This window comes from Monodelphis domestica, chromosome 2, assembly GCF_027887165.1.
Source record: "Monodelphis domestica isolate mMonDom1 chromosome 2, mMonDom1.pri, whole genome shotgun sequence".
Taxonomy (NCBI): domain Eukaryota; kingdom Metazoa; phylum Chordata; class Mammalia; order Didelphimorphia; family Didelphidae; genus Monodelphis; species Monodelphis domestica.
In genome coordinates this window covers 440,372,403-440,396,415 of record NC_077228.1, presented here as the reverse complement: position 1 = coordinate 440,396,415, position 24,013 = coordinate 440,372,403, and the positions used below count along the sequence as shown (strand labels likewise).

Below are 24,013 nucleotides of genomic sequence, written 5' to 3'. Positions count from 1 at the left end.
AAATTTAAATTTAGTCTGCTAATCATTTCTTATGGCACAGTAGTATTCCATCAATTTGTTTAGCTATTTTCCAACCAATGTTCATTACCTCAAATTCCAGTTCTTGATGCTACAAATATATAGGTTTTTTTCCCCTTTTCCCTAATTTCCTTGGAAAACAGACCATAGGGAAAGGCTTTGAAAACAGTACCATTACTGTTTCTAAAGGCATAGTTTTATAACTCTGGATAGAATTCTAAACTATTCTCCAAAATGATTGGATCAGTTCACAACTCTACCAACAAGTAGTAGTAGTAGTGCTTCTATTTTTCCACATCCTCTCCAACATTTGTCATACAGCCCTTCAGTCATTTTAGCCAATCTTATGGGTGTGAGATGATATTTCATAATTGTTTTGGTTTGCATTTCTCTAATTATTAGTGATTTAGAGCACTTTTTTTCACATACTTATATAAGGCTTTTATTTCTTGACCTACAAAATGTCTATTTATAGTTTTTGCTTAGTTATCAATTGTGGATGATGCTTATTTTTATAAACTTCATAAAAATCTTCATATATTTTCAATATGAGATCTACATGAGAGATTTCAATATGAGAGGCTATCTATAATAATTTTTCCTAATTTTCTACTTTCCTTCTAATCTTGGCAACATTTGTTTTACTGTCAAAATCTTTTCAATTTAATATACTCAAAATTATTCATTTTATATCTGATAATGCTCTCCATCTCATTTATGCATAAATTCTTCTAACCATAAATCTGATAGGTAACATGTTCCGTGTCCTTCTAATTTATCTATACTTTCTTCTATGTCTAGATCATGTGTCTATTCTGATCTTATCTTAGTGAATGGTGTAAGATCTTGGTCTATACCTAGTTTCTACCAAACTACTTTCCAGTTGTCTCAATCATTTTTATCAAATAATTATTTCTTATCCCCAAAACCTGAATCTATGCTTTTACAAATACAAGGTTTCTATAGTCTTTTACTACTGTTCTACGTCTGTCCTGTTCTACTAATCTACATTTTTATTTCTTAGCAGTACCAGATAGCTTTGATAATTACTGCTTTATAATACAATTTAAAACCTAAACCTCCTTTCTTTACTTTTTTCATTAATTCTTTTGATATTCTCAATCTGTTCTTCCAAATTAATTTTATTATTTTTTTAGCTCAATGAAATAATTTCTTGGTAATTTAATTGGGATAGCACTGAATAAGTAGATTAATTTAGGTAGAATTATCATTTTAATTATATTGGCTCTGCCAATTCATGAATAATATTTCTCCAATCATTTAGATTTGATTTCATTTGCATGAAAAGTGTTTTATAATTATTTTCATGCAGTTCTTAGGCTTGTTTTGACAAATATACTTCCAGGTATTTTATTCTTGATGTGGTTATTTTAATAGAGTATCTCTATCTTCTTGTAGAACTTTGTTAGTAATATATAAAAATACTAATGATTTATGTGCATTTCTTTTATATCTTGATATTAATATTATCAATAGTTTCAACAGACTTTCCAGTTTAATTCACAGATAATAAACTACTGTGTTGTCTGCAAACAGAAATAGTTTTATTACCACTTTGCCCATTCTGATTTATTAATTTTCTTTTTCTTCTCTTACTGCTATTGCTAGCATTTCTAATATTATATGTATAATTAGAAATCGGTTACCCTAAAAACTACATTTCCTAGGAGCCCACTGACCTCCTGTCATTACATACTTCCTGTATATAGAGAATATTAGGCAGTGGGATTGCTGGTCCTGGCCTTTTGGATTCCTATCGGCGATTGTGGTAAGTGGGGATTTTGAATAGGCTAATTAGCCATGGGCACATGATTTTAAAATAAAATTTGTTACCTTTTTATTCCTTTATTTCTAATGATCATTAATAAATCTTTTTAATATAAATGTTTAAGTATTATATATTAATCTAAATTTTTATGATGGCAACCTTTGAGGTTGGAGAAGAAATTCTCAATTTTTTAAGATAGCCTAGATAAAATTTTTAAGCCACATTTTCTCTTGCCACAGCTTTCCACCCCCCCCCCCCAACCCTCACTCTCATAAACTCCAAAAGAACTCTGAACTCTCTTTGGTGCTGCTGCCCTATTTCTGCCACTTTTTTTTCTTTCCAACTTTTTGTGGGTCACTCGCCCTACTGGCCTGGCAGCTTTAGATTGAGGGACTTAGCTGGGGACTTTTGGTAGAGTAGAGATAAGCCACTTCGCTCGCCCATCTGCTTGAGCCACTGTTCCTCACTGCTGCTATCAACCCCGCTTGCTCCTATTCTTGCTCTTGCTCCTACTCCAGCTCTGGCCCCAGGTCTGTTTGATATTGTGGTTCCTTTTGGTGCTGCTGGTTGCTGCCAACTTGTCTTTGGAACTCACAAACTAGGAGTCCTTGGAGCCGCTCTCCGGGCAACTGGTAAAAACTGGGGTGTATATTCCTTAGGCAATAATTAGCCTCCTAACTTACTGTCCATGTGACAGGGGAAGCAAGCTGCTCCCTAGTGTTTTACCCCAAGGGGGAAAGAAGAAGGAAGGTTACTCTTCAAAACAAAAAGTAAAATTGCAAGCATGGTGCACTCTATGAAAGAGCAGTGCATTACCTATCTCAAACAGCTCCCAGTTATAGGATGTTTTTTCTTCCTACCATTCCTGGGTACACTGGTCCTTTTGATTATCTTGTCTGGGATTCAGGGGAGAAATCCATCTCCCTAAAACCCCCAGCTGTTTGGACCTGTCCAGTTTCCAAGATAAATCCAATTTGGGATTCCTCCACACCATATTCATTGAGGAATTCTCCCTAACTGTGGAAGATCCCAGAAATATGACAAAAGGAACCTCAACGGATAGAGAAAGGAACTTTAAAGAGTTTAGAAGTGAAATTTTTAAGCCTTTTCAGACTCCATTGTTTTATGAAAGTATCTGTATCTTACTGTATTTTGCTGACTGTCTGCTTTATGATTTAATTTCATTGTTATAAATTCATATATTAATCTGATCAATACTATTCTGTTACACTGAATCATTTAAATCTACAGTGTTTTGGCTATTAGATATATTATTACTTTTCCCCTAATACTACTGAAAAAAATATTGTAAAATATTGTAAAAACCCATAAACAGCCTTTTCTTCCATTTTTGCCTTTGTTAATTGTCACATAGATGATGATGGATAGATTAATCAAAACCAGTTACAATTTTATACAGCCTTTGGAGAATTTTATGAGCTATATATTTCAAATTGATTTTAAGGGGTCTTCAGACAAGATTTTTAGTTTGTTTGTTTTTTTCAATAATTCTGACTGATCATCTTGGTGGCCTTTGAGTTATTTGTAACAAGAGGTAAAGGGTTAATTTAGTAGTTGAAGTGAAGTGCAATAATAATCTCCACCTTCACACTTGTACAAATGTAAATGGATGGGACATATCACAGTCTCACGCTAGAGGAGCTGGGAAGTTGTTCCTAGGGCATGATACCTCTGGATGGCTCCCAAGAGGGAGCATCTCTCATTTGTAACTCTTCAGCTTACTCTCCCCTTCCACCAGAATGATCAAGATTCTTGGTGATGTTTTTAGACCCAACATCAACAGTACAGAGGTTTGTGTCTTTTTCTAGATTTCTCTGCCACATTTTGTAATGATGGCAGTAATATATTTTTTCAAAAAACGTTCAGCCATGATTGAATGATTTGCTACATCTGAAAAACTTGTTACAAGTATCCAAGAGTTCACAGGTTATTTTTTTAATTTAAAAAATGTCATACAACAACTCATGTGAAATATGATAGTGGATTTGTTTGCTATTATAATTAACTGGGCCATTGTGAATTTTCTGGAATTTCATACTTTTTGAATGTGCATTACATATGCTCTTTTTAAAAACTGGTACTTTGTGAAAATCATTTGCACTCACACAGTGATTCATGGTCAAATTTGAAAAGGAAATGGATCCATTTTTCTTTGGTTGACACAGTGTGTCACTGATTGTAAGTTACATTTTTTTATTTTAAAAACATTTCATCAATATTGTTTTTCCTTGCATATGCAATATAGTATTTGAGTTTTATTTCTTCTCTTCTTTTTATGTTTAAAGCACATGTCATCAGTATTGAGAAGATTTTCCTTAACTTTTTTCATTTGGCAATAATATAAATTTAAAATACAATTACTCTAATGTACAATGCATACCCAAAATTCTTTAGACTATAAAAATGATGCTTTGATTGTTTAAAAATTATGGGACCTTTCTTAATGATTGTGTCTGTTTCCAGGAGAAGGAAATGCAAAAAGAGGCATTGCACAGTGCCAAAGAAGCAGAAAGCAACTTGCATAGTGTCAATCAAGCACAAGGTCAAAGAGACCAAACCAATCCTATGTGAATTGATGATGTTCTGCACAAATAGTGCAAGGACTTGATCATGTATGAGACTTGAGGTTGTGGCTGTTTAACATGTGTTAAATGTAGGGCTTCTTTGTACCACACATTCTATATCAAGTATTCTGGCTCCATCCTGGCTCCCATTTGCTGCTAAAATTTAGTCCCTTTTCTGTCTTTCATAGTATGGCAAACTTTCTGTAGTCCTGGCTACTGATTGAGTAAGGGCGTAATTACATAAATTACTTTAATTGGGTCCTGATTCAAGAACATGTTATAGGTTTATTTTCCTTTATTTAGAATTTTTACACATAAGACTATGATATTCTATAATTCATCCACAAGTTATTTTTTCTCATTATTTGGATTTTTTGATGGTTTTGATTTCTCTTGTCAATTGATTCATGTACCTCATAACTCAGCCATACATCCCTAAGTGATCCCTCTGTTTTTCAACATCCTCCTCAGGGGGAATATATTATTATTCTAAAATGCAAAGTTTAAATTCTTTTGAGAGAAATTTCAGGATAAGAAACATGCTACCTCTCTGAATCCAGAAAGTGAACTGTTTGTGGAGAAGGTGTCATAAAGATGCCTGCACAGACCACATGCTATACCAGAAGATCCAGAGTGAACTTTGGGATGTGATGATTTGAACTGTGTGGGGTTGAATGCATTTGTTTTTGTATGTATACTCTTATGCGAAAGAAAACTGTCCCCTAACTGGATTTTTGTCAACACAACTAGCAATCATTGGTTTTGTTCTTTTTCCTTTTCATCCCCAAATTATTGTAACTTAAAAGATGATTATGTTAAATGATCATTTGGGGAAACTAGTCTCCCAATGATCATCAGGGGGAATATATAATTAGAAATCTGTTACCCAAAAAAGTACATTTCCCAGGAGCCCACTGACTTCCTGTTGTTATGTACTTCCTGTAGACAGAGGATATTAGGCAGTATGGTTGCTGGTGGTTTTTAAAATTTTGTTACCTTTTCATTCCTTTATTTCTAATGATCATTAATAAATCTTTTTAATGTAGAATTTTAAGAATTATACATTAATTTTAATTTTTACAATATTAAATAATATTGATGATAATTGGTTTCCCTGATTCACTCCTTATTAGAAAGCCTTCTAACTTATTCTCATTACAAAGATTACTTGCTGATGGTTTTAGGTAGATATTTATCATTTAAAGAAAACATCCATTTATACCTCTGTTTTCCAGGGGGCTTAAAGGACTGTTATATTTTGTCAAAGACTTTTTCTACCTCTATTGATATAATCATATAGTTTTATTACTTTTGTTATTAATATAATCAATTACATTGATAGTTTTTCTCATGTAAAACTACCCCCTGCCCCACATTCCTGGTATGAATCTTATTTGGTCACTATGTATAATCACTGTAATATATTGTTTTAGTCTCCCAGCTAATATTTTACTTAGGATTTTTACATCTATATTCCTTTACAAAATTGGTCTTTAAATTTCTTTCTGTTTTTGTTGTTCTTGTAGTTTAGGTATCAGCACCATTTACCAGTTTGGTAAAATTTGGTAAAATTCCTTCTTTACCTATTATTTCCCATATTTTTAAAAACCAGTATTTTTTTTTTGGTAATGTTGTATGTTTATGGGTAGTGTAAAACTACGATCTCTGAAGAATAAAACTGAACATTAATCAGAGGGCAAAAGAGATACCTGGGAGCAGTCTGCAACATATACCATAGGAACTGTGAAGAATAACTTTAGTAAGGATATCATCATGGAAATAAATGATCAGAAAGACAGATAATATGGTCATATGTCAAGAGTAAAAAATAAATTTGAATGGAAAGTGTGTCTAAATGATATCCTCACACTGTCAAAAGATTAAGGCCTCCAGTGGCAAAATTATAAGAGAACACAAACACATATAAGGGTAGGTTGACAGTGGGTCTGCTCACTGAAGGGAATAGTCACACTGACAAGACTGCAGATTCATTTGAATATGAGAGTAACCCCTAACATCTGGTATAATAAATACATAATAAATTCTTATGATGAAAGAAGAGAGAGACTAAAAACTGTAAGAATGGCTAAGAGGGTCATTATAATAAACTAGGCAAGATATAAAAAGAATCTTAACTATGACGGATCTAGTATGAAAAGGAAAGAAATGATGAGAAAGATATCACAGAATTAGAATCAATAATAATTGGCAACTGATATGGGATACAGAGGAAGAATGAAAAGATCAAAGATGGCTCTGAGATATCACTTTTGTCATATTAATTTGTAAGAAGGTAGTGGCACAGACGGAAAAATGTTTGGAAGAGGGCAACTTTACTTTGGAAAGACTGATTCTCAAGTGCAATTGGACATCCAGATTATGATATCCACCAGACATCTGGAGCCATGGGACAAGCATGCTAAAGAAAAATAAGGAGTGTAGAGAAAAAAAAAAACTTGGGAGTCATTTATTTAGATGTGATAAATGAAACTAGAAAAAGTGATTAATTTACCCAGAAAGGTAGAAAGCATAGGGAGATTAGAGAACTAAGTAAAATGAATGAAACACAAATTTAAATGGTATAAGAAAAATGAAGTGTCAGCAAATAAGACAAAGAAACTGCCAGGAAGCCTAGAAAAGAACAATGGCCATATATAGTCACAGAATCCAGGAAGGATAAAGTTTAAAGATGAAAGATTTGACCCAACAGGGTCAAATGCTGCAGAGAAGACAAGAAGTATAAATAAGAGCTAAAAGAGATTTTCAATTTTGTGACAAGAAGACCATTAAGATGCTTGGGAAGAAGAATTTCTGTACAATGGTGAAATGGAAACCGGAATGTGACAGGTTGAAGAATGAATGAATGAAAAAAAAATGAAAGAACAGAGTGATCTTTTTAGAATTTTTCTAATGAAATCAAGAAATTTATATAACAAATATCACAATGTAGATAATGTATCAATTGATTTTTGTAGAGTCCAGTTCATTGTAAATCATAAAATATTATATCATTGTGGGTTATATAGTGGGCTTATTTTTTTAACATAAACAAATTGGAAGACACTGAAATGACAATGGCATCCTGTTATTATACATTTTCTTACTTGCACAGGTGTATCCAGTGTGAAGATGTGTTCTCCACGAACGTTATAGAATTTGACCAGGGCACTCTTCAGAAAGGTACCATTGGCAATTTCAACTAGTTGGTTCTGTTTCTCCATACCAGCTACTGCAAGCAAATCTCCCTGTGTGCACCACTGGACGACCACCTCTGAAATCATAAAGACAGAGGCTAATCAAGAACAGGAAATTAATTTACCCTGAACTTGTATTTTAAAATTCCCAAGCTTTTAAAGTTATTTTTAAAAATTGATCATCCATGGAGGAAAAGTGAAGGGAAGTGAGAGAGAGAGAGAGGGAGGGAGGGAGGGAAAGAGGAAAAAAGGGAAGGAAGGGAGGAAGGAAGAAAAAAAGGAAGGAAGGAAGAAAGGAAAGAGAGATGGAAGGAAGGAAAGATGGATTATGGTTCCCCCTTTTTTTGGGTCTTCATCATCAAAAGTATGCACTCTAGATAATTTTTACTACATTACAATCCTGTGCAAAACATATCTTTAAATCAAGTTGGAGATCTCACGGGTTAAATCTTACCTTCTGGGAAAAAAAACCCTAAAAAAGAGCAAAAATCTGATGTAACACATCTAGCATAAGTCACTGCAAGTCCTTATCTTCCAGGAGCAGCACAGTGAAGGAACTCCATTATATTTCTATATAGTGACTCAGCTGAATTTATGTTAAAAGTAGCTGAAATATATAAAGCAGTCTTTATAAAATTATGTTTTTTGTCTTATTTTCTATGAGTTTGTAAGTTAGGTAAGTATGAACCCATGCATTTGCACCTTTCCAGAATGAAAAGGATTAAAAAATATTTCTGAATCTGAAGAGGCAGAGTGTAGTACTAGACAAAGCTGGCTCAAATCCATGAAGGTTTAGTTTAAGAGCTAACTCTGACACAGTATCATATTACTAATCAGTATAGGGAGTCAAGAGAATATGACCATATGATAACTCAAACCATCTAATCTAATAGCAACGGTCAATTTTAAGAGCTAAAAAGTACCAATTTTCCATTTCAGCCTCAGTCCTATCTGAATTTTATTTATCTGAATCTCAATTTCCCAGAAACCTTAAGGTTGAGGCCGGAAGGAAAATCAAGTATGCAGTATTTTTAACAATCCTTCAACTAAACCCTCTTGGCACTATGTAGCATCACCTGGAATTCTCTTCCAAATATCATTGCCAGTAGTACACAAACCTCAAGATGAAAAACATTTTAATTGAAACATTTTTCATGACTGATTTATTCTTTAAACAGTAATATTTCACAATTTTATTCGTGAGGGCTCTACCACTTTTAAGTAAAATATTCACATCACAGTCTGACAAAAGATGAACAAAATAAAATTTCCATAGCATTTCAAGACTACTTTATTATATCATGATTTTTTCCTTTAAAACATCAAATAGAATCTTAAATTTATAAGATAACTCATTTAAAATGATATGTTCTTTAATGTCTGCATCTACAAGCAATGACAGAAGTCAAGAGTCAATTTATGATACAAATGCAATGTAAACCAGATACAACAGTTATATATACCCAGGAGATGAATATTTTAATGTTCTTTTAAGAGTTGAGAGGAAGAGTGAGTTAAGCTAATATTTAACTATCAGAAATATTTCTTGAAGATGAAATCAGCTATTAATTCATCAATAAGAAATCTAAGTGGGATATGATCTTTATTTAAAAAACACTATATAAGAACATGACAAGCCACATCAGATGACAGGAATCAATAAATACTGGATATGAGACACATTTAGGAGGATAAGCATGAATGTGATTTGTGGGGTATAGAAGTCAGAGAAAAATAGAATATTGCAGGCAAATTCACTCTTTTGTACCTTTCAACCCTGAGCGGATGACAGTAGGAGACAAATCATCATAGTTGTTCATTAAGCTAATGTCTCCAGAAGTGAAGCTGACAGTAAGCAGTGGTTTGATGTTCTGCACTGGTATGGGATATGCTGCTGGACCATCTGCAAGAAAAAGAATGCAGAGTAAGTAAAGGTACTTTACCTGACACAAATCTAGGTTTACAATGTGATAATTTAGTATATATATATTCATAAAAAGAAATTGGAAATTTAGAATGAGCTCCGGTTTGGGATATTTTGATATAAGGCAAGAGGCTCAATATATTATAATATTCCTCAGGGCCTACTGAGGTAAACTCAACTTTTGGGGGAAAGAAAGTAATATACTGTGATATGTGTTAGGATTGCATAGGGAGAGAGAAGCTGCTTTCTCTGATGGCCCCCAAACCAACCAAACTCAGAAGCTTTTCTAGTCATAAAGCCTGAAACTGGGTATCTCCCAGTCCATATCCAAACATATCCATATCCAAACTCCAAACTCTTGGAGAGATCTTGTAATATCCCAAACTACTCTAGGTTTTGGGGCACCCTAGCAATCTAAGTCTTTCTGTATGAAATGTAGAAGACTGTCAGAAGCCCATGAAGAATATCAAAATGACATTTCCCTTTGGTAAACAAAACCCAAAGAATTCATAAAAGGGTGTTAAACATTCTGAAAATTCAAGAACCTCTAATAAATAAGCAACAGTTCTATGATGCATAGTTTTTCCCACTGAAGAGAATTTTTTTTTTTACAGCTGCTAGGAACAGACCCCCCCCCCCCCCAACCCCTAAAGGAAAAAAAGCTGGGAATCAGGATGGCACTGTAAGAGTACTAACAGCAGAAACAAGCTAACCATTATACAGGAGACTCCAACTGAAATGCTTCCTAAGGCTGTTTTAATTCCATGACCACAAAAGAGCAATGACCTTCCCCATACCAGGTGAAATATGCCCATGACCACAAAAGAACTATAGCCTTCTCCATACCAGGTGAAATATAGTGCCCTCATTGGTTTGGAATTTCTCACTTTCATTTTTTTTTAACATATTTTGACTTCTAAGAAAGAGAATTCTTAGGCATCAGAAGGTTCTGGGAGTTTCAAAAAGGTTATATTCTCAAGATAACACAGATCTTCTGAAATACATACTTCTGTATAGAACCTAAATAGGTTACTTTATCTATGAAACATATTTTTCCAATGATATGGAAAAGTGAATGCTTCAGTACTTTAATACAAGAATGGCAAGAGCAAAAACTACTGTGTTGGAAACGTTGTTACCCAACTTTCACATAATCATTAATTTACTAGATAGTAATCTATAAAAGCAGTAGCAGCATTTTTTTCTTTGATGCCTTTTAATATAGCATACAGTTTATAGTGTTGCAATTGGGTTCTAGCCATTGGTGCCTTGTACAAGTCATGATGCTTCATGTACAGGCTCTGAGAAGGAGTAAAATGGTTTAAAAAATACTCACAGGGAGATTTAAATCTATTTGAAGAAAAATTTAATACTAGGATATTTAAATGGTTTTAAAAAACAAAACAAATACTGTTTATATAGTTAACAAAATCATTAAAGTCTTCCTACATGGCTATACAAGTCGGGGATATGATCATTAACAGTTTCTGATGCATTTATAAAGTTTAATTGTTCAGACTACTTATTGTGAACTAGTCATGAAGGAGGTCCCCATGGAATTCACCCACTCAGAGATGATTCAGCATTCCATAAAAGTATCAATTTCTGTTCTTCTTTGTAGCACTTAAAGATGTTTTTGTTATGCTATATCCAAACTCATTATGCCATAATATCAAAACATAATTACTTATTTAATTTCTTTTAAGATACTCCAATATTTTTGAGGAGAGGCAGAAGAGTTGTAAGGGCTAGGTACTAGGGGTTAAGTGACTTGGCCAGGGGCACATAGCTAGGAAGTGTCTGAGGCCAGATTTAAACCTAAAACCTCCCATCTTTGGGCCTGGCTCTCAATCTACTGAGCAACCTAGCTGCCTTTTAGATTGCTTTCTCTAAATGATAGATCTTATAGCTCTTGCCTATAATAATAAGATGACAGGACACATATAGGATGTACCCATCTCATTTTCTGATTTAATTTACTAATTTTAGAACCAATACGAATTTTAATGTATCATTGTTCCTTACACTTATATAGAATTTTTTCATCAAATTTTTTACATCAATTAACCAGCTATTCTGTACAATATTAATGAGATATAATTTCATAATCCTCATTGAATAGTGAAGTATTGAGATTATCTGTGTTGTTGTGAAAGGGAGGCTGTGGTAAGATATTTTGTTGTTGTTCATAAATGTATCTTTCAATTCTCCCCTCCAAAGGAAAGCCAGGAGTGACTTCCCTTCAGCATGCTAATGTGCTAAACTTTACTTCTAAACTATAAATTCATAAAAATCTATTTATTTATAATTAAAATATATAAGTATAAGAATTAATAACAAGGAAACCTTACCACTAAAAGGGGAACTAACTTTTCACCTACCTTCTACATCTGTCTCACGACAGTGTCTTTGGTTCTTCCAGCTACACTAAAAGTGCCTAGCACTTACTAAAAAAAACCCAAATGCTATCTATTACCCAACTAAAATCCATATTCAATTAACTTAATTTGATGAAGATATCTCCAAGTACATATATATTCAGTCAACCAAGATGGCAGCTGTTAACTGACAATAAGGTAACCCTGGTATGGCCCAGAACCCAGGCAAACAGCCTTCCATCTTTCTCATTCTCCAAAACTGTTCTCCAGCAAAACAGATCTATCAGCTTCTTCTTAAAGATGACTTCTTTGAGTCAGGAAAGTAGAAAACCCTATTCAGATGGCTTTCAGAGTTCTCTCTTCCCTCTCATCAGCACAGAGCAAGGTCTCAGATGTGTGCCTCCACCAGGAGCCAGAGAGAAACTACATCAGTCAGAGAGTGTACCTCACCAATTGTCAGAACCTTTTTCCTAGGCTCCTCTTTCTAAGGTCTGGTCTTACGCTCAACACTCCGCCTTGCCTCCACCCTCAGGGATTTTTTTTTTATCAAATACCTTATTTTAATCAAGACTTAATATCCTAATTTCCTTACTACAATAGCCAGGGTAATTTATACCAAAGGAGACTAGTCAACTAGGCCAGAGTCAGAGACAGAAATGGGAAATTAAAGACAAAAATACTAGACACTACTTTTTGAAGAATTTAGTTCTAGAAGTTTTTTCAGGTGAGTTAAACCCTATATATATCTCCAATGAAATACTCTTAAAGTTGTGATCAACTGTAGGTGTGTATTTCCTTTTAAAAGTATCAAAGAAATTGAAAGAAGCCAGCTTCTACCTTGAGGTGGGGAATAGTCATCAGAATCTGTGTCACTTTCACTGCTATCTTCTACCAGGAAACTGGGATAATTCCAGGACATGCTCAGGATTCCATCTGACTCATGAAGAAGAACATGTGCCAACATCCTGCCATGGCAATCCATAACAATCACTTGCCCATCAGCAGTGCCAAACAGTACCTGAAAACAAAGTACTAAAATAGTTACTGGAGGAGGTGGAGGAAGAGAACTTCTATTTCTAGCAAATATGTCTCAACTCAAGCATAAATGAGTATAGCTCATTTGGCAGAGCATCAGAATTTTAGAGAAATATGGTGTAGAGAATGGTTTTAGGACTGAGTACAGTGTCAGAAGACTGATTTGAATCTCAGAATTGTCTCTGAGTGACCCTAGGCAAATCAATTAACCTCTTTGGGGGGGGGTGGATAATATAGTTTCATATATATTATATATACAAATATCATTATATCCTTATAACTACACTGAGAAGTATAAATAGTATTGTCCCAATAGGAATCTGAGACTCAAGAGAGTTTAAGTGACTTATTTGTTGAGATTTGAACCTAGGTAATCCTCACTGTAAATCCAGCACTCTATTCACTTTGCCATGCAATCTCTAGATAGCATTATTTAATGTGACATAATAAGTTCATGAAATATTTCAAGTAAAATCTATATTTTTTAAAAGATAAGAAACTCATGAAGGAATTTATCCTAGTGTTAGACCTAGCAGCAACATATTAAGGGTACATTAGCCTAACCTTTTTAAAGGTGTATGTTTCTACAGAACACAGCAAAGCATATTTTTTAGAATGGCAGCAGTGTTAGGTTTTTCCCCCTATATAAAATAAAAAGCTAGTATTTGCTGGTAATTTACATATGAAAATAAATGCCTCTAAATGAGGTTATAATGGCAAGTATATAAAAATATGTTGTAATCAGTATTTTTAATTAAATGTAGCACATGAATTCTAATAGTATTAACTGGAGACTAAATTGTGGTATGTTAAAATAATAACTAATAAAAACGAACATTTATAGAGTACTAATTATATACCAGGCACTGGGCAAATAATAAGTGCTTTACAGTTGTTATCTCATTTGATCCTCACAACAACTCTGAGAGCTAGGTGCTATTCTGGGGAGTTGTACAGGGAGCCTCATGAGATGATGTGAATAAACCTAGTCATTAAACCTCGCTGCCATTGCTTTTCAAATTCATTCATTTCATTCAGTAACTATTTATTAGCTGATTTTTTGCCATGTTACAAAGAAAGTAAAGTGAGAGATAACACTGAAGAAAAATACAGCATAATATTTCATCACATTTGCATTTGTTTAGTTGCTTTAGTTATATCTGATGCTTTGATTCCCCATTTGAGTTTTCTTCAGCTGAGCTAGAGTGGTTTGACATTTCCTTCTCCAGCTCATTTTACAGATGAGGAAACTGAGGCAAATAGTTTTAAATGACTTGCCTAGAGTCCCACAGTAGTAAAAGCCTGAGGCTCGATTTGAACTCACAAAGCTGAGTCTTCCTGACTCCACACCTGACACTATCCATTATGCCACCAAGCTACCCATCACTTACATATCATTGCTTTATTCAGCCAATCCCCAACTGATGGGCATCTCTTTTGTTTCCAGTCTTTTGTCACCACAAAAAGAGCTAATATAAATATTTGTATGCATAAAGGCCCTTTTCTACTTTCCCTGAATCTCTTTTGGGGTATTGGTAGAACAGTGGCATGCTATATCAAAAGGCATGAGCTATTTAGTAACTTTTTGCATATAATTCTTAATTGGCAAATCGACAAGAAAGGAATATCACAAAAAATGAACCCTGCAGTTGACTTAGTTACACTACTAGTAGGCCTATGCCCCTAAAGAGGAAAGCAATAGGACTCATGTAACAAAAATACTTAGCAGTTCTTTGTATTGACAAAGAATTGGAAACCAAGAAGCTACTCATCATTTGGGTAATGGCTGAACAAATTATGGTATTTGAATGTAATGGAATATTACTAAATCATAAGAAATGACAAAAGGAGCCATTTCAGAGACTTGGTAATACTTGTGCGAACTGGTGTAGAATGAAGTGTTATATACAGACAGGAGAATATTTTTATATAACAACAACAACATTGTAACAACAAATAGCTTTTAGAGGCTTAAGAACTTGATCAGAGCATTCCAGAGAACTGATAATAAGGCATCCTTCTCATTAGAGGTGATAAGGTTCACTATGCGGAATGAGACATTGATTTTTTTGATAATAACAATTTTGGAATTTGTTTTGCTCGACTCTGTATTTTTCTCCAGTGGTATTTGTAGAGTCCAGCTATACATAGAATTCTTGTGTGGGTCAGAATCCACTCTGGGGGGAAGCTGAAGACTGGAAAGTAATGGGTGGAAGATTAAGAACTGGAGAGAGTGAGCCATAGAAGGAGCAGAGAGACAAGAAACACAGGGACAAAACTTTAGTGTGGTGTCGGCAAGTCAGCACTTGGGCGTCAGAGAGCTGGCTGAGCAAGCCGCATGGTTTATTATAGGTTTCAAGGATGGGGGTTTTGCATGTTGTAAATCAAACAAGTGAAATAACAGTATTATAATATTGACAACCAATTGCAAAATAAAGTAATGGATAGCAAGAGCAGGGTACCCCGGAAAGAAGCTCACTTATCAAACCTTCCTCCAGAACACTGGCACCAAGCTATCCAGATGCTAAATGTATATCTTTGACATAACAAAGAAGCTATAAAAATTTCTTGCTAGCCTTCCAGACTAAGTTTACAAAGTTTAAGTCCCACCTAATTTAAGGATTCAGAAATCAATCATGTGAAATATTAGAAATATATCCATAAGTCTGGTCCATGAACACTTTACTCATTAGAGTCAGCTTTTGAATACATCTTTAATATCTTCCTGATTCGTTATAAATGAAACCCTTCAGTATTATTTTTTTTCTCCTAGAGAAGGGGAACGCAAATTCATGCTTCCTGATAAAATAAATAAAAAATTTAAAAAATAGAGCCCTGAGTGTCTTAAAAATTATGTTACCTCACACATTTTGTGTGTGTGCGTGTGTATGTACATTTACATAGTAGAGCCCCCAGATGGCTGCTGCCTACATATTGTTAAGAGAGTTTTTCTTAATTTCTTCCTTTTTCTGTTTAAGAGGAAAGGGAGCAAAAAGATTTCTAAGAGTTTCCCTGCTATGCAAACTGTCAGTTGGTGACAGTCAGTTACAGCTGGCAGTTGGAAAAAGGCTTTTTGTTTTTGGGTTCCCTGGGAGAGGAGTGTGTAGCTTATTCTCTCTGAGACTGTGAGGAGACTGAGAAATGGATTTAAGGCCTTAACTGCCTTATAAATTATTATTTTGGGTAGATAAATAGATAGATAATGGATAAATTATTAGATAGAGTAGAAAAGTTAGGCTGGAGTCTGGCTCTGGCAGAAGGTACTGCCCATGAAGGTAGATAGATTTAGGTTTTTTTTTTTAGAAATTTTATTTAGGATTGGGATCTTAGGAATATTTATAAGCTATTATAAGATTACTCTCACTTTCCTCCTATTTCCTATCTGTATTTTCCAAATAATAAACTAAGTGTCTATATTTAAGAAACTGATCTCCTGGCTTTTTTTTTTCAAACTCCTACCCCCAAAATTTAACCCTTCACAATATATAACATAATTGTCTTGTTCTTACTATAAAAATAAAAAATATATATAATGGCAAGCTAAACAAAATAGAAAAACTGTTTAATATAGGTTCAAGATATTTAACTAGCCAATCAGGTTCAAACTGTTCAAAACTGTCTGGATACTTCTGATAGAGTTAATCAAAAGTATTTTCATTGATGAAGCAAAGCTCAAAGGTGAACTTCTCTTCAGGAACAGGAGCAAGGATGCTAAAGAGACTCTTATTATAAAATAAAATATTTATTGAAATATATAAGGATAAAGAAGTATTTCTAATTCTAAGGAATTCTAAATCCACCCAAATAAACTCCCAGCTTCCAAAAGGAACCACTTCTCCTGTGTTTCACAGGCTACACCATTCCTCCCTGATCTGACTAACCCAAATTTATATTATCTAAATAAAAACTATTGCTATTATCCTTACAAATCTTAACTTCACCCTCAAATTATAAAAATCTAGCTGGTTGAGTCTCAACAAGAATCAAGTTAAGACTCTGAGTCTTAACAGACTCAGAGTCTAAACCAAAGACCAGGTTTTTCTTTGGTCTTCTCAGAGTTAAACAATCTATAAAGACAACAATAGATTCAATAGTATTTCCCAAGTTGGGAAAGAAAACACTAAGTTCCTTCAGATCTTTCCCTCAGACAGAGAGAGAGGCAAAGATGTTGCCTCCTCTAGCCCTGGGAGAGTCTCTGATAATGTGTCTCTGCCAACTGCCAGAGACCAACTCCCAACTGCCAGAGAGTGTAACTGACATAGAAAAACAGTTATAACTGTCAGCAGTCGAAATTAACATGCTTTCTCAGCACTGCTTCAAACTCTAATTCTTTTCTCAAACCAGCCACTTTATTTCTTATCTCTAAACTAATAAAAAAGTACTTATTTTCTAATATTATCCTTATATTACATAGAATAAAGTTTGAATGATAAATTAAACACACAATAAAACACTATCATAATTAAATACAGTAATAATAAAGAACATTGTACATTATTATACAGTATTATATTCTCTCTGGGTGTTTGGGTGTTAAAGGATGACTAGTATCTTAAGCACTCAACTCACCTGTGACTCCAAGAAGCTGTAGCATGTTGTATTAAGAAAAAGATAAAAAGAGGAAAGTTTGTACCCCAAGGAAAGCTTGGACTTTCAGTATGGAGAGGGGGAAAGAGAGGCCAGTCATTTTGATGGCGTGGGCCAGGGTGGCACCATGCAAACAACAGGAAATGGAGGATTTGTGACAGAGGCTGGCACTAAAGAAAAAGTGCCAGGCTGAAGAGTACGTGAAATTGATTACCTCAATGGGGGAGGGGCCCCAGAAGTGAAATCTGGAGGAGGAGTAGACTCTGGCTGGGAGAGCAGTTAGGGTCTCTCGGTCTTGAGAAGCTGAAGAGAGAAGTTGGGAAAAACACTTTCTCTTGAGGGTTACCCTCTTTCCCTGCTGGTGACTGGAAATCTCTCCCCCCAACACTTCCCAATTGAAGAGACTTTCTGAAGAGAAACTTAAGCATTTTTTACCTCAGCTCCTGTTGCTGTTGTGAGTCAACCTGACTTTCTCTCAGGGGGCTCAGGCTGCCAAGGCCCGAGTTCCCCCCCAAACTAGAGGAGGGAGGGAAAGGGTTTAGAGACAGGGACCTCTTTTCCCCACTTTCCTTTTCCCATTCTTCCCTGCCCTTTATTTCCTTTTGTATTACCTGATTGAGTTAACATGAGAAGTTATCTGTTCCCCAAGCTGAGTGTGAGTAAATGGATCAAGGGGAGACCTTTTGGTCTTGAGTAGTGGAGGGGGGACAAGAGGGACAAGATCAAATTGGGGAGAGAAGTGTTAGCTAAGGAGGGAAGGCAGAAGGGGGAAAATCTTCAAATCCCCTCTCCTCTCTCTGAGCCAAACCATTACATCTGCTGTCTCCCCTGAACCCCACTTTGAGGAAGGGGTTCTCCTCTCTTTCCCTCTATCCATACTGAAAGTCCAAGCTTCCTTCGGGGTACAAACTTTCCTCTTTTTATCTTTTTTTTTAATACAGTTCTTTTTCCCATCTTCTCTCTTTGGCTTCTCAAGACTGAGAGACCCTAACTGCTCTCCCAGCCAGAGTCTACGCCTCCTCCTATGGATTTCACTCCTGGGGCCCCTCCCCCCAATGAGGTGATGAATTTCACATATTCTTCAGCCTGGCACTTTTTCTCTAGTGCCAACCTCTGTCACAACGTGCAAGTATAAAACATCTTGGGAGATGGACTAAACCAGTTTGATGGTAATTGATGAGTCATAAACTCATCATTGAATTGGGGAGTTTCTGCTCCAAGTATATGGAGATTTTCTCTGGTGGAATGGGTGAATGAGACCAATTTGTTCCATTAGCCATAAAGGTGACTGAAGTAGGAACTGTAGGGTGCTTACAGTTTAACTAGACATCAAAGATCCCAAGGTCATCCACTTTATCCAGGGGCATGGCTAGTCATCCTGCCTTGCTCACTATACTTGAATGACTGAAAAAGAGAGTGAGCCTAAAGACTTAGTGCAACCTTGCCTCATTTAAAATCTGTTTTTCTCATGGTTAACCACAATTAGCTGAATCAGTGGATATTTCCATTCTAAAGCAGGTATTTTGTATGTAATTAAAAATCTCATGCTGACAAGATTGCACTTTCTACAGAGCTCAAAGTTGGTCCTTTTTATTGTTGAAATAAAATGAATTTGTGATGAATTCTAAAAAATAAATCCCATACCACAAATATTTGTAGATAACTCCCATTCTATAAGACTTGGCTTGTAACAAATGAAAATTTAAGTTATACTAAGCAAAGAGTAAATCTTTTGCAAATTCCCTTCAGGCCTTAATGAGCTGAGTAGTACTAATATCTTAAGTCTTAGTTCTCTGTTCTGAGACAGCCTACTTCAACTTCTTCATTCTCTGTCATAGATCAGCTATCCTTTCAGGTTGTCATTTCATTTTTTCCAGCTCAGCACATTAAGTTTGAGTTAAAGCCAAGGATACCATCTCTTTAGTCCCTTTTCTGTTTCCTCTATCTGAGGCTATGTGTCTCTTTTTAAAAACTCTCAGGAATACATCATGTTCCCCTTCTGATTCAAAGATCTTGATGAATAAAACTGTTCTTAGGGCTGCAAAAGAGTGCTTATCCCTATGAACTAAAAATGTCAAAATGCCAGTCAGTTTTCAAATCTTTATTATACATGTATTAAGCATTCTCCTATGTACCAGGCTCTGGAAATACATAGACAAAAACAAAAATGCCCTTCTGAAAAGAAAAATGTATGCACAGGTAAGTAAGTACAAAACATATTAAATAAATGCAAAGCAATATAAGGGTCCTAAAAACAGGGTGATGGAAAAATATTGCTTGCTTTTGGGCTATATGTTGAAGGAATCTATGGATTATATATTTGAAATTAGCTTAGCTTAACATATCCAAATGTCAAAATTAAGGATAGAAGCAATAAAAGATAGAGTACAACTTTAGAAGTTATAAAAACTCTGCAAATATGGTAAGAGTTACTGGGGGGAGGGGTTGGTATTTTAATAACATAATTTGATTATACTATTCTTGTTTAGTCATTTTATATCATGTCCAACTCATCAGTCTTCTGAAGGTCTTTTTGACAAGGATACTGGAGTAGTTTGCCATTTCCTTCTCCAGCTCATTTTATAGATGAAAGTGTGGTACAAGCAGAATTATGATATTTGCCCAGTCACATAGCTAGTAAATTTCTGACTGATCTGCTTCCTTTTTGATCAAAAACTTTTTTTCAAATTATCTTCAACACCATTTCCCTTTCATGGTTCCATGTTTTTTAATAAGTTGCAGCTAGCTTGTAAGCTTTTGCACCATCATTTGGGTAATCTTTAACCTCAATTTTCTTTGGAGATTTTAGCATCACCTCAAGTCGAATGAATTTGTTCATTTCATATTCAATGCTAGACTAAACTGAATCTACACCATACAAACACAAACACACATACATAACAATTGGGTGAACACTGTGTGTATATGTAGGCATGTGTGTATAGAGATGAACTTTTTAGGTTATTTGACCAACTACATATTAAAATCTAGACAACAGATATTCTTTATTCATTTTGCTTTTCTAATGAAGAAAATCAAAGTACACTGTCCAAAGGGATTACTAATATATGAGAAGGTACTGCAATGTTCCTGAGATTTCATGTAATCATTACAATATCATCTGCAAACAAGAGCACTTGGACAATTTCATCATCTATAGAAAAATCTTTCCTCCATATGAGTATTTAATATGGGGGAGAATCCATGTTCGCTATTTTAAACCTCTCCTAAGACTAATGGTCAAGTCAGGGGAAAGCTGGGTGGCTCAGTGGATTGAGAGCCAGGCCTAGATATGTGAGATCCTGGGTTCAAATGTTGTCTCAGACACTTCCTAGCTGTGTGAACCTGGGCAAGTCACTTAACTCCCATTGCCTAGACCTTACCACTCTTCCACCTTATAACCAATACCCAGTATTGATTATAAGACGGAAGAGAAAGTTTAAAAAAAAAGATTAATGGTCAGAACAACATCAAACAAAATTTCCTATTGTTATATCCTTCTGACATACTGAAAAGACATATTGGAAGCCTATTTAAGATGGTATTTTGCTCTACCAGTTCAAGTTTAAAAAAAAACAACACATGGTTTTGGTTTTATATTCTTTTACCAATAATGAATAATATGGAAATACATTTTGCATGACAATACATATATAATCCAGAACAATTTGCTTGCCATTTCTGGAAAAAAGGATATAGGGAAAGAGACAATATGGGTCTTAAAACTTCAAAAAATGTGTGTGCAAAATTGTTATTGCATGTAATTGGGAAAATAAAATATCTTTTAAAAAATTATACAGATCAAAATACAGTTTGTGTTTTTTTAAATATCCTTTAGTGAAATGCATGATGGAAAAGAGTAATCTTTTACAGAATACTCTGTGAATCGTCAAATATTCCCTCAAAAGCTTACCCTCAATGCATGCTTAAATTATTCCTTTAAACGATATTATAAAGATAGGGAAGTAGGCTTATTGGTTTAGGATTTCTTTCCCATCATTTCTGTTTCAGATGTTTCAACACCCTTAAAATGTATCCCTCAAGGATAAGCTTCCTCTTATGTACACATGGGCAAAGACCATTTGCTTTTTTCAATGCTAATCCTTGCATATGGATGATTAATTTTTGTAGCTTATTTCTCTTCCTCCTCCTCTTCCTTCTGTTTTATCCTAAATACCCCTTGGAATGAATGCTTAATGGGGTCTCTCATTAAGACTTCTTTAAACTAGTAGTTCCTGCTCAAAATCTCCCATTATCCTTTTGCATAAGATTTTATAAACAACTTTATATTTTAATATTCTACTACCTATAGTTACTACCTTTCCTCACTTGGCAAGTAAATTAAGTACTTGCAAACAGTCAGTTTTTTAGGCTCTTCTGGTTTTCTATTAAAGCAATTCTCTCTATCATAATTAGCACCAATAATTTAGTGTTCACTACTCTTATTCTGTCACTGCAAAAGTGTGTGTGGAGAAGGGGAGTCCCATCAGATTAAAGGCTCTTTGCAATTTTCTTTTTTAGGAACTGCTACAGTCAAATAATTCATCACCAAGTGTACAGCCAAACTGTGAGCCACTCCAAACATAACTAGGATGCTTTTCAAGAAGAAAAGCATGAAATCTTTCCCAATCCCTTATAACTCGAGTGCTTTCTTTCCCTTAATTATTTCCTATTTATCCTGTAAATAACGTGTTTTTACATGTTTTAGTAATAAATTCTTATTTATTGACTGACTGAGAGTACTAATGATGGAAAGTTACCCATTCTATCTACTAGGGGAAGACTTTCACAACCCCTCTTAAACTCTAATGCCTTCCTATTTATCCTGTAGCTATTTTGTTTATTCATATTTGTTTGCATGTTCTCTTCTCCATTAGATTGTGACCTCCTCAAACACAGAGATTGTCTTTTGCCTCTTTTTGTATCACCAATGCTTACTTAGCACAGTACCTGGGTTCCAAGAGGCACTTAATATACTGTTCACTGACTGAAAAGTAGAAACTGTCTACTTCCAGGACTTTTTAAGTACTCAATTATATACCATATTCTATTTCTATCCTATATTCTATAGCTATTTGCTATACATTAATCTTGCTTCTCCTAACTAAAGTTTAGTATGTTCCTTCAGGGCAGTAACTAACTTATTTTTCTGTTACATACTGAAAGTAACTGGCATAGTGCTAATTACATAGTAGAAAGCACTGGAGATGGTCAGCTTGGAGAAAAAAAAGATTTGGGGAAGACATAATATCTCAAATACTCAAGTATTTGAAAGACTGCTAAATAGGAAAGGAACTGGGCTTATTCTGCCTGTATACTATGAAACTAAGAGTTTGTGTACATAAATATGACCTAACAATTAAGAGCTGTCAAAAAGTTGAATGGATTACCTATGGAGACTCAAGATCCTCAATCAAATGCTGATGTTGAAGAAGATCTTTATTAAGGCAGACATTGGACAAGGAGTCTAAGGTCCCTTCCAACTCTGATATTCTATGGTTCTTGCTCAACTAATATTCATTAATCATCAACTTCTTTTTTTTTATTTTATAGTATTTTATTTGATCATTTCCATGCATTTTTCATTAAAGACAAAGATCATTTTCTTTTCCTCCCTCCCACCCCCCGTGGCCGACGTGTGATTCCATTGGTATCATATGTGTTCTTGACTTGAACCCATTGCCATGTTGTTAGTATTTGAATCAGAGTGTTCGCTCAGAGTCTTTCCTCTGTCATGTCCCCTCAGCCATTGTAGTCAGGCAGTTGCTTTTCCTCATGTTTCTACTCCCTCAGTTTGTCCTCTGCTTATGGATAGTGTTTTTTTCTCCTAGATCCCTGCAGATTGTTCAGGGACATTACACCGCCACTAATGGAGAAGTCCATTACGTTCGATTATACCACAGTGTATTAGTCTCTGTGTACAATGTTCTCCTGGTTCTGCTCCTCTCACTCTGCATCACTTCCTGGAGGTCTTTCCAGTCTCCATGGAACTCCTCCACTTTATTATTCCTTTTTGCACAATAATATTCCATCACCAACATATACCACAATTTGCTCAGCCATTCCCCAATTGATGGGCATCCCCTCATTTTCTAATTTTTGGCCACCACAAAGAGCGCAGCTATGACTATTTTTGTACAAGTCTTTTTGTCCATTATCTTTTTGGGGTACAGACCCAGCAGTGCTATGGCTGGATCAAAGGGTAGACATTCTTTTATCGCCCTTTGGGCATAGTTCCAAATTGCCCTCCAGAATGGCTGGATCAGTTCACAACTCCACCAGCAATGAATTAATGTCCCTACTTTGCCACATCCCCTCCAGCATTCATTACTTTCCATAACTGTCATGTTAGCCAATCTGCTAGGTGTGAGGTGATACCTCAGAGTTGTTTTGATTTGCATCTCTCCGATTATAAGAGATTTAGAACACTTCTTCATGTGCTTATTAATAGTTTTGATTTCTTTATCTGAAAACTGCCTATCCATGTCCCTTGCCCATTTATC

General features: G+C 35.0%; 1 protein-coding gene across 9 annotated transcripts in view; it reads right to left on the bottom strand.

The window, feature by feature from the left end:
• Positions 1–24,013, bottom strand: part of TULP4 (TUB like protein 4) — a 369,572-nt gene that overhangs the window by 87,668 nt on the left and 257,891 nt on the right. For all 9 annotated transcript variants that reach the window (XM_056818995.1, XM_056818998.1, XM_056819000.1 and 6 more), the window contains 3 exons: positions 12,726–12,906; positions 9,355–9,489; positions 7,497–7,663 (listed from right to left, as the gene is read on the bottom strand). In XM_056818995.1, the coding sequence (XP_056674973.1) occupies positions 7,497–7,663; positions 9,355–9,489; positions 12,726–12,906 (483 nt within the window). The remainder of the gene's footprint in view (positions 1–7,496; positions 7,664–9,354; positions 9,490–12,725; positions 12,907–24,013) is intronic.